This window comes from Fusarium pseudograminearum, chromosome 2 (genome assembly GCF_000303195.2).
Source record: "Fusarium pseudograminearum CS3096 chromosome 2, whole genome shotgun sequence".
Lineage (NCBI taxonomy): Eukaryota > Fungi > Ascomycota > Sordariomycetes > Hypocreales > Nectriaceae > Fusarium > Fusarium pseudograminearum.
Genome location: NC_031952.1, coordinates 1,373,882 through 1,386,507, shown reverse-complemented (window position 1 = coordinate 1,386,507; position 12,626 = coordinate 1,373,882). Strand labels below are relative to the sequence as shown.

Below are 12,626 nucleotides of genomic sequence, written 5' to 3'. Positions count from 1 at the left end.
GCTCAATTCATATCATGTTGTTTTCATTCCCTTTTGTTATTCCAGTTCCTGCCTTGCATCCTCATCACCCACACCAAGCTCCCTCCCGTTCAGGCCAATCAAGCCTGCCACGATGATACCTTGGTTCCTAATCAAGATGACTGCATGGTCACTCGGCTTAACCTGAGTCGAAGAGTAGGCCAGGTTGAAAATAATACTTTCTTGCCATAGGAGAGAGGATCTGAGAGCAGGTTCCCCACGATTGCGTGTCAACAAAAGAGTGACACTCAGGTTTGTTCTTTAGTCCACCCACTATGAGTACTGTAAATTACTACAAGATGATTGCCTGTAATGTCTATATACCAATACACCCTACTAGGGGAGCCGAGTGAGGCTCTGCATAGAATGTAGACCTTCAGTGCTGCTATATTCCCCCCTCCCCCAATGAAACCTGATGCTATTCTCTTACCTAGCACTTTGCTTGATCTGCTCAAAGGCGAAGCTTGGGTGGGTAAGGCTTTTTCTCACTATACCATCACTCTACCGCCGTTTCTTCTCCGCTTAGAGTTCCCTTTCTGCTCTTTCAACTCTCTTTCAAATACCGAGTAGTCTGTCCCAATGTGGTGGACATGTGTTTCCGTAAATCTTTGAACCCCAACAGAAAATCCAAACGAGAACTCGACAGACAATTACTCTACGCCGATCTACACGGTTATGTCACTACCACCAAAACATCAAGAAAGAAGGCAGAGCGTGAGAGAAAAAGAGCGGAGCGTGAGAGAAACTCGGGCAATAGCCGGCCACATCGTCCAACAACACAACCACACACGGCGCAAATATCGAGGAATAGCTCGACTGCCAGCACCAAGCCTTTAGCCCGAACATCTGTTCCATATCTATCAGGGGACTCTGCCATTTACACTGCACGACCAGACCAGAGTCTCGTGGTCAACCACAATATGGTGAGACCTGGATCTTTTACTGTAACACGCGAAAGTAGCGCATCACAATTCAACAGCCAGGACCCAAACTCAACCTTTACTACCGAAGCTACCGACATAGGGATATATAGTGTTGATGAGCGAGACCTGATGATAGAACCAACGCCAGCTGCTTACCACACAGCTCCCAAGTTAGTATTGCCTTCCATGCTATTTACTTTGCTCCTCTAATATTCTTTTTCAAGTACTCTATCGCAATTCGAGGACCTAGATTTCAGCTCCTCACATGACCTTTGGAATACCTTTGAACCGCAGGATATGAGTCCAGATGAACTATACCGACACATGGAAGAGACAGCCCGCGAGATCCAAAGAAGGGCGCCACCACCCCCCCTGGACCCAAGCTCTGATCAGGAAGGCTACTTTGCCAGGGTGACATTTGCCAATGGATATACATCCCGAGATATTGTTACTTATAACCATGACCTCAAGTACAATTTTGTTTCCCAGGGCTATCTTGAAAGACTCCGAGCAGCTACGGGAAGCCCACCCTGCTTTCTTCCAGGTCCCCCTTCCTATGAAGAAGTACTTACTCCTGACGGAATAATGGCTCCCATTCAGCATCTTGTTTTTGCCGACCTTCAATGGGAATCTCCTGATCTTCCATTCCCATCCGGTCCACTGTGGTTTGTTCACTACCGTGGAAATGGGGGCACGGATGACACGAAGTTGATTCTGGGTCGAAGTTGGTATGATAGTACCAAGAAGCAAGCACCCAACCGGTCCTAAGCATGAACTTGGAAGGCCAGGGGGATTATTCTCATGCAACATGAACTCTACAAAGCAAACGGTCATAGCTTTGTGCAGGACGCATGATATTGCTGCTGAAATGAATACGTTAAATAGCTTACGGCATAACTATAGAGGACATTGTCTTCGATTGTTTACGCTGGATAGTTAGTCAAAAGGTCCGGACTCTTTATGGGTTCGAAATAACCTACCTATTATGATAGGACTTCTTCATACAGAGAAGGTCTATGACAGAAGGATATTGCAATATCCATAACCTTCGTTTTGTTATTTGTTATTTTTCATTTCTTATGGATGACATCAAATTGCCAAAGGATGGATAGTTTATTGTTTTGATAGTTTATCATTCTGATTGTTTTTCTTTTTTTTGTTTGGTCGATTGAAGTGAAATGTTGTCCGACTCAAACTGCACCCTTTCTACTGTATATAAATAAGTAAACACTTTTTTTGTGCAATGATAATTTGCAAGATGCCCATGATTGAGTGCTTGCAAGACTAATATCAGTCAAATTGCTATTTGTTTGGTATGCAATTGAAGAACCAACAGAGCGTCAAGCAAGACCCGCAATGACGCTGTGGTTTATAGTAATTTTAGGCAGACAGGCACTAAATTATGAGACTCGTAAGGAAGTAAGCAATGTAATAAATCCTGACTCACCAGTAACGTTTTCTTATAATTTTCTATATTTTTCTCTTGCTTAACTTTTTCATTTTTCATAAAAAAAACAAGAATTATCTGAAAACCTTCCTAGTTAATGGAACTGCCGAAATCGAATTCTGCTCCCTGATAAACCTTACCGACTCGTTCAACGGCAGAAAAAAAGGAACGCCATCATAACCATCTAAAATTCCTCGGCGAAATGCCCTTAATACAACAACATCTACAGCCTCAACCAAGAATAAACCATGGATAAAGTATCTCTGGCAAGTCTCCCAGATGACCTCGTTCTCGATATTGTCGAGCATCTCGACACGGCTCGTGACGTAGCACACGTCTCAGCCTTAACAAAACACCTTCGCTCCCTCGTTAGACAAGATGGGTGGCGAACTTTCGTCAAGACTAGATTCCCTTCACTAGGAATAGACACGAATGAAAATACCCAATGGGGTACAATTGCGGACCGGGCGACCTATCTCGATCGTTGCTGGGAAAAGCGCGGGTTTTGGGTTAACGTCCTTCATGAGAAGAAACAGTCGCCAGAGAAGTTTCAGCGCAGGGTCGCTGGAAGCCAATCGGTTTTGTTTCACACTGTCCTTGATGCTCGGTTTTCGTCACCGCTTCAGAGTGATGTTCTCGCGGCTGGCGTGGGTGAGAATCTCATGGTGAGAATGAAGCCCATAAACGGTCAGCCTGATACTTGGCATCAGATCTCAGGCCAAGCTCACGGATACAGAGCAGGCATTGGAGACGTCACAGCCGTATCGGTCATACAAAACGATCAGGTACCGGGCGTTGTCGTCGGGAGAGCCAACGGAGACATCCAGATACTATCTGGCAAGGACAACTTTGCATCAATTTCGCGACAACTGAATCCAGCAGATGAGCCACTGTTGAATGATGTTTCTGATATGAGAAAGTCACCAGGCCAAGTGGCAGTCTCATCCTTACAGTGGCAGCCCGAAGCGAATCTTCTCGCAGGTGGTAAAGGCTCCATCCTCACCCTCTACGACCTTTCGGCATCGGACGACTCAGAATTGACTCCCATAGAGTCCTATGACTTCTCAAAGACAAGTCCTGACGATGAAGCGTCATTCCTTCGAAGCACCAAATTCATGAGCAGAGATGTCGTGGCTTGCGCTCTAGGTGCAAGCAGAAATCCTCTTCGATGGGGACAGCTGACACCAACGGGTATACACTTTACCAATGCTGCTAGCAACCCGAGGCCACTCAACGATGCTGCCAAGTTGACTGATATCAAAATTGGCGAGAAGACGACAGTCCGAGCGATTGAGCCTGTCAGGGGAGGAAATGAGAATCTTCTCTTGAGCACATGGGACGACGGTACATATAGGTGAGTTTCCTTTTGCGACTAACGGAAACAATTACTTACCTTTCTTCTCAAGACTGTCGGATATCAGAACTCCTTCAGCTCAAGACGCAGTTTACCGTGATCGCTTCCAGCCATACGAAGCAGGTAGTTCTCTCCTCGTCTATGGAACAGAACGCTTCGTAGCCGGTAGCAACACATCGCCGGATATCCGTCTCTTTGACTTTAGATACCCCAAACCGTACCACCACACGAGCGCTCTACCATGTACAACGCAATGGCCTTTTCCCAGCCAAAAGGACGACCACAAGATGTGGAGGCAAGGCTGGGCGCCAGACTGTCAACCCCAGGGTTGCGATGCCCAGGCTGGACTGTTGTGTAACTGGCACGGTACATCCAGGCGGAATTACTGGCGCCCCGATGCCACACTGCATATCGGCAGCCAAACCTACGACAGAATCTATTGTCTGGCCAAATCATCTGATTTGTCGGATACAGTGTACTGCGGTCTTCGCGGTGCGATTCTCGAGATGAACCTCCATCTCACCGACGACGCGAAATACGATCCAGGCCAACGCACCGTTCCAGCAGGTTGGAGCATGGGCAGACCTGGAGGCAAGATTTCGCTCATCGAAACGGGCGTGAGTCTCTGCCAAGCAAAGGAATGGGCCCTCGAAAACCGCAGCGTTCCAGAACTCATTGTTCAGCAACCTCGACCGCAGAAGCAGACAGAATCGTCAGACCAGGTGAAGCGACACCGACTGGACTATGCGTTTCATAAAACACAAGACTTCGAACAAGTACAGGCATAGAAACACAGAGACCATATATTCATAGATCGCTTATTCTCTAGAATCGCTCATCAGTTGTATTTACTACCAAAATAAAAACATAGATCTTTGCACATGCTCTAAAAAAAACAAAATCTCGCGCGTCTAGTATACTCTAGCTCTATAACTTGGACTCTGGCACCAACAGTGCGAGTCTCTCTTTCAAGGCTGTCTCAGCCTCCTTCTCAATTCTACTAACGAGCACATCACATGTGGGAATATCATTGATCAGACCCATAACTTGTCCTGTTGTCCAAACCTACAATCAAGTTAGCAAACTTATCTCGCAATCCAACCCATGGGACAAAAGACTTACGCCAAAATCGACATCTCCAGTGATAAACACTTCCTTTCCTCGCTTACCGCTCATATACGGCGCGACCTCTGCGAATTCACCCGACTCGCTCTTCTTTTCAATCTCAAGCGCGTCCATCGCAACCTTGTTCTTGTACAACCGAGTGGTGTTTGTCCATCGTCGAAGAAGAAGTGTCGTGTCGGTTTCCTGGGCGCGAACAATCTCCTCCTTGACCTTGATGTGCACAGGCGCCTCGACGGTGCACATGAAGCGCGTTCCCATGTTGATACCGCAAGCGCCGAGGCACAGCGCGGCGGCGAGTCCATAACCGTCTGCGAAGCCACCGCTGGCGATGAAGGGCACACCCAGGGTTTGGCGCGCTTTGCTGAGAAGAATGAAGTTGGTAATGTCGCTCTCTCCAACGTGACCAGCGCACTCGAAGCCGTCTATGCTGAGGAAGTCGACGCCGAGCTTAACGGCGCTCTGCGCGTGGCGAATTGTGGTGCACTTGTGAAGAACGATGATTCCGGCCTTCTTGAGCTGCGTGATGACGGGTCCAGGTGAGTTACCGGCCGTCTCAACGACCTTGATACCCTCGTCAATGATGGTCTGGGCGAAAGCGGCGTAGTTGGGAGGGACCATGGACGGGAGGAGGGTGATGTTGACGCCGAAGGGGTTCTTGGTGAGGGTGCGACAGCGCTGGATCTCTTTGCGAAGTTCCTCGGGGGTCGGGAAGATGAGGGCGGTGATGAGGCCCAGGCCGCCTGCGTTGGAAACGGCCGAGGCGAGGTCGGCGGTGCCAACGTGCATCATGCCGCCTTGCACGACGGGCACTGATTTGTAGACGTTAGTATGAGATTGCAGAGGAGATAGTAATGCGATACGAACCTCTGATGCCCAGGCGCTTTGTGAGTTCTGTCGCGAAAGGCATGGTGATGAGTGTCTATCTAGGTGTAAAACAAAGTGTAAACAACAGAAACGATAGGAAGAGAGAATGTCCCTGTATATCCAAGTCTATATAGTCTAAGTCGTCTCACCTAAGAAAAGAATAAAGAGAAAGATTTGACCCGAGGTTGTTTATTTTTCAAGGAGCAACATACGGAGTACATCGAGTTTAGTTCCTCCCTCATGACCGTGGCCATGACCAAGACGAGATCGGTAACCACCAACCAACCATTAAAAGGTGCCGAGGTATGATGCCAGTAGAGACCCACTCCTTCCCCCACACTCGGCTCGGTCCTCCACTCTCACATGCGGAAGGCGGGAACGAGTACCGCAACTTACCGTCTAATTCTATCCACCAACTTTGCGGGGAACAATGACAACTTCGTTATAACCAGCGGTCACAAACAAAAAAGTCACTTCAAGATAGTTAATATTATCGATCAAAAGCATAAACTATCTCAACTGGTATTGAATTACTGTTCATGTCCAACTCCTGCCATCCGTGCCTCCCATCCTTGCTCAACAAATTCCAACTCATCCTTATTTTGCAACATGCTTAAAACTAAAGGCTCTTATAACGTAGCCTGAAAACGCCTTGATATACAAGATATACCACATCGTGAATCATTAAAACCACATTGGATTTCCTAACCCTGGTGTGCACTTCCTGAAAAATGAGTGCCGAACCCATGTCCAACCCTGACGCCCAAAATTCGCTATAATCATGTTCTTCAAATCCCATCGCTGGGAATATTCAGTAATATTTTTTATCATGCCTCTTAATTGACGTTTGGCTCCAACAATCGCACTTGAGGGCTTCTGTCTCTTGGTTTCTCGATCAAATCAGCATATGCGTCGAGACTCTGGCCCATGACCTTGACAATCTCAAAGATATGTGTACCCTTGAAAGTCTCAGCCCAGAGTCGCACAACTGCGACTGCGAGTTGTCGTAGTTTGGCGCTGTCGCTTGAGGGCACGTCGTTCTGTCCAGAAAGCGATGGATCGATTGGCGGAACCGCGAATTCAGTCTCATCAAGCATTCGACGTACCATATCCAACAAGTTCTTTTCTTCGGGAGAAGCAGGTGCATCGTGCGGCCCAATTGCTGCAACTGTCAAAAGCCACTTAGATACCAAGATGGCGCACTCGAAATTGCACACTGTTGAATTAAGTTAGTAATCGAGTCAAAGGAAAACACGGCGCTACTTCCAATTGATACTTACATGAGTGCTGAATGCTCCAGTCGGCGGATTTCGTCCTGGCTACGTAATTGACACCAGCCTTAACCAGCATAGACAGGGCATGAATTGCTTGAAACACTGCTCTATGCAGTCTTAGACTTCGTACTAGTAAGGGGGTCCTGCTCAAGGCGGACGCCACCAAAAGCGGATCCCGAGTCTCGAGCGCAGTCGAAGGAGTCACATCTGTATAGAGTCGGATGTACGCTTGTCGCAACAAGGCAGTCGCCGTGTAGTCCAGGGTTCCGCCCTCGATTGAATCCGATATGCTGTAGTGGCCAGATTCCGCGGCCCGAAGCTGGTGCTGATCCTCGAAGCTGGTCTGCCATACACGCAGTGCTTGCGAAACCTCCTCAACATCCTCAGGCTTCATGGTTCGGTGAATGTTGTACGGAAGACCAGTTGCAAACGATGTCTGCTTCAGCAAGTAAATATGTTGGATAAGTGCGTGAATGAGAACGTAACTGCCCAGAGACGATAGATGCTGCGGCAGACCTTGGTTTGTCCGACCAAATAGTCGTGAGAAGGCATCGTGTAACGTGAGCTCAATTATCGGTGTTGACTGTCGCATTTCTTGCCATTGCCAGGCTGTCTCAGCCCTCCAAAGCTTGCCTCGTTGAGGTAGGAGCAGGTTCAACTCGGATGTCAACAGTAATGGCGGCATGTTGTACGCAATGCTGCAAAGATTGAAAAAGCAATATGCAACAAGCTTGGTCCGCGTTGCAGTCTCGAGTCGAATCCATGTTTCCCAATCGTTGACGACACTTTGGTTAACTTCTGCAACCAAGCCTTCTTCGCGAATCAAGATCGCGAGAACACTCTGTAAGGACAGTGCTTCGTGGAGAATAGTTGGCACGCCCCAGAGGCCGATGGCGAATAGAAGCAGAACTGCTTGGATAGTCTCAATCCGAGCTTGAGGGGTATTGGGAGAGCTAGAGGCACAGTTAGAAACAAGATCTTGCTAGTGTGTGTCAATGTGCGAACTTACTAAGGCTCACGGTGAGTATCCTGTGTTGCTGGCCGCTCAGACTGTGCAGACGCAAATGAGTGGCGGTACGTGGCACTTGGTGAAGGACGTGTCGAGTGAGGACTATAAGCAGCTGCAGTGGGCAACAGTGCATGAACCTCCGAAATGCGCCTTCGGCGGATCTGTTCCATGGCTACAGCCTTTGCAGCATACCATAGAGCATATCCTCTGTTCTTCTCAAAGCGATACTGTGCTCCTACTGCGAGGATAGCAAGCAGCAACTCGGGCGCGGCTTCGGCAGGTGAAAATGTTGGGAGATGGAGGAAAGGCAGATGCTCGTGAAGCCCGCTGATATAGCCCTCCAAGAATCGTGTCAAAGTATGTCGTGAGGGAAACACAAAATCGTTGGGTAGAACAGCAGAGAATTCATCAAGTCTGTTCTTGATCACGGTATGGTCGGCTACAGAGATACGAAGAGCGGATTGTCGTGCCGCTTCATCAATACCTCGTGATGCAGGGTCTGCAGGGTCTCGAGCTTCAGTCTGCATGGGGGGGAAACGGCCTGGGAGAAATGAAGACTTTGATAAACGTCGTTGAGCGGTCCCGCCTTGGCTTCGAGAGTACATCATTTGCTGCTCGGTTTCGAAATTCGGGGGCAAAAAGTGAGACGAAGCAGCGAACTCGTCAAGGAATGGATTGTAATCGTCATAAGAACCGGGAGGTGGTTGCTGAGGTACGTAGCCTGATCCCAAGGGTTGGTCTTCTCGTGGGCGTTCCGTTGTGTAGGCGACAATAGATTCTCCATAGCTGCTCTTCCTTCGGGATTCTGGAGAATGCGGTGGAAGAGGCGCTGGTGCAGCACTTCTCTGAACAGGCGTCACTGAGCTCGCAAGGGCTGCGTCGGATAATAGATCAAGATTACAGGCTGCTGATCGAGGTTGTGCCCGGTAATCGTGAGGGTTTTGTTGAGACCCTGGAGGTGGCCCATGTTGATAAGCTTGAGGCTGTGGCAAAGGCTGCTGAGGTGGTGGGGGCCGTGAAACGTTGGCATGTTGATGTCCAATAGCCTCGGTATTTGTTTGCCCTTCAGATACAGAGCTCTTGTGTGAGGTTGAAGATGTATTAGACGACAGCTTCCTGGGTCGGCTGTTGTCTTTGCTACCTTCGTTTAGATGCACGAGCTTCTCGTGTCTAACAAGAAGATCCCTTATATCCATGTAAGTATATGTGTTGACAAAGTTGAGATGGAGAATGGGCTCCGGTTGGAATGGTGCACGCAAGAACAGGAGAAGAGGCAGAAGTCATGAAATAGCACAGGTTACGAATTGAGCGGATGAGTGAGTGGTGACTTGGTTACAGTATATGAGTGACCGGGTGGGACGGGCTGAGAAACGGGGGAATATAGGGGAACTAAAGAATAACGTACCTTCGTCCGAAAGTCTTTCCGCAGCGATCCCATCCACATGAAAATGGCTTCTCTTTGGTATGTGTGCGTTCATGACGCTGCACATGCTCGACACGTCTTTATGGCGAGAGTCTGGTCAGCCTACAATGGGACCGTCGGTCAAGTGGAAAGATAACGAACCTGAATCGTTTACTACAGTACTTGCAGGGAAGAGTCTTGGGCTTCGGCTGGCGAACCTCAGTTGACTCTGGGCCTACAAGAGCAGGAGGAGGACCAGGAAGAGGCCGAGGAGGGCCCTCCATAGACTGAATAGCAAGCATCGTGAATACGCACGCTCAGATACCAAGTCCTCAGTCGCTTTCTAGTTATGTTTGGCGTTCAATATCGATATGTGGGGTGAAAGATATGGAGGAGAGATAAAAGAGATAGTGAAGAAAAGAAGGAGTAAAGCAACACAGATTTGGGATTTGGAGCTGGAACTGGGGAGATAGATGCAGGAAGATTGCGGGGTGCGTTAAGGGTAAAGCATGGCATGTGGAGGAGGAAATAGACGGTGGCCCGTGAGCTATAGTGCAGCGCAATGCAGTGGCAGTAGGTACAATACAAGGTGCAAGCGTAAAGAAGGAGGGTGTGGAAGGTGTGGAGGGTGGAAGGTGGAAGGGAAAGGTGGAGGCTTGGACTTGTGCTTGGGTTGGTTTGCCTTCCGCGGGAGAGACAAGCAGGCGCAGGAGACGAGACAAGACAAGACAAGACGGGGATGGGGGAAGGGAAGATGGGGATGGGGTGGACGGGAAGAACGGGGGGCAGAGCCTGAAAGGAAGGAGGAGTGACTGGGGTCCAAGTCCAGTATGAGAAAAAAGACCAGAGCCAAGCAACCAAGCCTAAGCCAAGAAGAGTGAATGAATCCAAGGAGCTGGATGGGATGAGATGGATGGGACAAGGTCAAGGTTGAGATCAAGGTCAAGGTCAACGACGGACGGCAAGCATCAAAACCATACACAAAAACAAAGACGCCCCCTTAGTGCTTCCCCTCTCGTGTCCTACGGTAGGTATGCTGCAGTATGTACTCCGTAGATATCTCGGCTTTTCCCCTCTCGTGCCGACATCAACAGGTACGGTGCGATACCTGGGACGGCCGAGTGTGACTCGTTATTGGATGAGTACTCTGCTGTACCGTCTCTCCGGTCTCGTCAAGTTTCTGGGTGGAAGTGATTGTCGTTATAAGTCAACAACTTGTGATTTTGCAGTTGCAACGCGGTATGTAGGAGGACTTGGAGGGACGATGTTTTCGGCAAAATGACTCCGAACCGAGCCGTGAATATGGATATTGCGATTTCGACTTTTCAAAAATTCCAAAAAAGACCTTGATCAATCAAGTTCAGCTCGTTTATTTGTCGTCTATCAATTCATCCGGTAAATAGGTATCACATTTGCCCGTAAGTAATCTGTGGCCAAATATGGGTGGACGAAAAACGAGGATGTGGAAGAGGAGAAAACTAGACAGGCAGGTACCCAGAGAGGAAGGGCGGAATTACATACTACCATGTACGAGCAAGGAGGGGTTTTGCCCCGGGCATGGAGAGGAGGAGAGGAGAGGAGAGAATGGGGAAAACATGATAGATGGAAGGGTTGGCGCGTGTCAGAGTTTGCGGTCTAAGTTATCGGCCTAACACCCGAGAAACTGGCACTGATACCGGATCTACAAAAGATGGAGTAGACATATGTAGATGTGGGTTTATGACGATATGGCACATTTATGAGATCTCTCTCGAGTATCGAGAGTACATTCCACTGTGGAAAAGCAATGCAGCACTCAAAGAAAGGCTGTAGATAAGGTACGGGGGCATGCTGACTTGAATTCATAGGCATAGGTTATTCAGTGACCAAGTCGGCTGTGATAAACAGGCGCCAATGGGTCTAGATTCATGTCAGGTCAAAGGCTCGCCGCAAAGTTCTGTCAGTGACTCAACTGAGCGGTCGGCGGAGGACACCGAGGAAGATGCAGCTGCTTCAGCATGCCACGTCGATACGCTGAGAGGAGAGGAGAGGGACAGAAAGAGCCGAGCCAGACGGTGATGCAGGGGTGTAAGTATTAAAAAAACAGAAACAGACGTGGCGAAAGAGTCCAGCCAAAGCAAAAGCCAGTCCAGAGAAAGAGGGGAAGAGAGGAGACATGGAAGCCCAGCAGGAATGGTGTGGCAAGGTTCCCGTACAGGCAGTCAGTCCCCTAACAGACTCACTGTAAGTCGTTGGGAGACTGCTGAGAACAAACACTGGCTCCGGTCCATTGCTGCGACATGGAGGTCGGACAAGGTTATGACGGCGTAGCGCGGGCGCAAGGGCCAGGGCGGGGAAATTGGAGGTGATAAGCTACAGTACTAGCAGGTACTTACTTGAACGAAGGCCCGGTGCTTCCATTATCTTGGTTCGACTTAGTGTTCCGGATAGTGCAAAGCTTTGTTGACAGATTTAACGGAATAGAATAAGATGGGTTAAGATTTGGCCGAGATGGACAGACGTTGGCGGTTGGAAGCAGTTAGAACATCCGGAATTATAGGACTGAAGATAGGTAGTCTCTATCAGATCCAAGTTATCTTGTACGTAAGTGATCAAGACACTATATTCAAGCGAGAACAAAGTGTGGGGAGTGTGAGTGGGCAAACTAACCCGACTGCATCAATCTGGGGGAATGGATCTCTAAAGAGCCACTGGTTCCGCCCAAAACAAGCAAGCCACAAAGCGGAATTGAAAAATGACAGGGACAGCTGCAAAAAGAAAACAAAAATGCAATAAAAATGCAGCTTATATCCAAGATTCGATCAATTATCAATGTTGCAAACACGAAAGGATACAGCCTATCACGCCTCTGCGATAGTTCAGCACTCAAACATTCCATCCTAGGGGGTACGGAATAGGCGGGACACTTGCCGTCCCTATCCGTACCTAACTGTACACCAGTCCAGTCCACAGGTCAGCGCAAGGCAACAAGGCACTGGCAGCTTGAGGAGAAACGGAGAAACGGTAGGGCCAAGTACGGTACAGCCTTGTTCTTGTTCTCGTTCTCGTTCTTGTTAGTTGAAATAACCTCAACGCAAGCTCAGAGCCAAGGCCGCGACGACATCTTGGGGGGCGTGCAGGAGTCGAGGCTTGCAACGTATTGGGTACCTCCTAGCCTTCGTCATCACCCCTAAAACTCTCATCCATTGTACAGTCCGCAGGGGTATCAAA

General features: G+C 48.8%; 4 protein-coding genes across 4 annotated transcripts, besides 1 other annotated feature; 2 read left to right on the top strand and 2 right to left on the bottom strand.

Annotated features, from left to right (window-relative positions):
- Positions 1–608: 608 nt before the first annotated feature.
- FPSE_05652 (uncharacterized protein) lies at positions 609–1,709 on the top strand (the record flags this gene model as incomplete). Its single annotated transcript, XM_009258770.1, has 2 exons — positions 609–1,111; positions 1,166–1,709. The coding sequence occupies 2 exons, from the start codon at positions 609–611 to the stop codon at positions 1,707–1,709; spliced, it is 1,047 nt and encodes a 348-aa protein (XP_009257045.1).
- Positions 1,710–2,636: 927 nt separating this feature from the next.
- Positions 2,637–4,530, top strand: FPSE_05651 (uncharacterized protein; the record flags this gene model as incomplete). The annotated part of the gene is made up of 2 exons (XM_009258769.1): positions 2,637–3,742; positions 3,795–4,530. 2 exons carry the CDS (start codon positions 2,637–2,639, stop codon positions 4,528–4,530), a joined length of 1,842 nt encoding a protein of 613 aa, XP_009257044.1.
- A 139-nt stretch (positions 4,531–4,669) lies between these two features.
- On the bottom strand, positions 4,670–5,774 carry FPSE_05650 (uncharacterized protein; the record flags this gene model as incomplete). Its single annotated transcript, XM_009258768.1, has 3 exons — positions 4,670–4,807; positions 4,865–5,676; positions 5,732–5,774. 3 exons carry the CDS (start codon positions 5,772–5,774, stop codon positions 4,670–4,672), a joined length of 993 nt encoding a protein of 330 aa, XP_009257043.1.
- A 793-nt stretch (positions 5,775–6,567) lies between these two features.
- FPSE_05649 (uncharacterized protein) lies at positions 6,568–9,718 on the bottom strand (the record flags this gene model as incomplete). Its single annotated transcript, XM_009258767.1, has 5 exons — positions 6,568–6,947; positions 7,012–7,958; positions 8,015–9,199; positions 9,420–9,515; positions 9,579–9,718. 5 exons carry the CDS (start codon positions 9,716–9,718, stop codon positions 6,568–6,570), a joined length of 2,748 nt encoding a protein of 915 aa, XP_009257042.1.
- A 409-nt stretch (positions 9,719–10,127) lies between these two features.
- Positions 10,128–10,151: a microsatellite.
- Between the last annotated feature and the right edge of the window lie 2,475 nt (positions 10,152–12,626).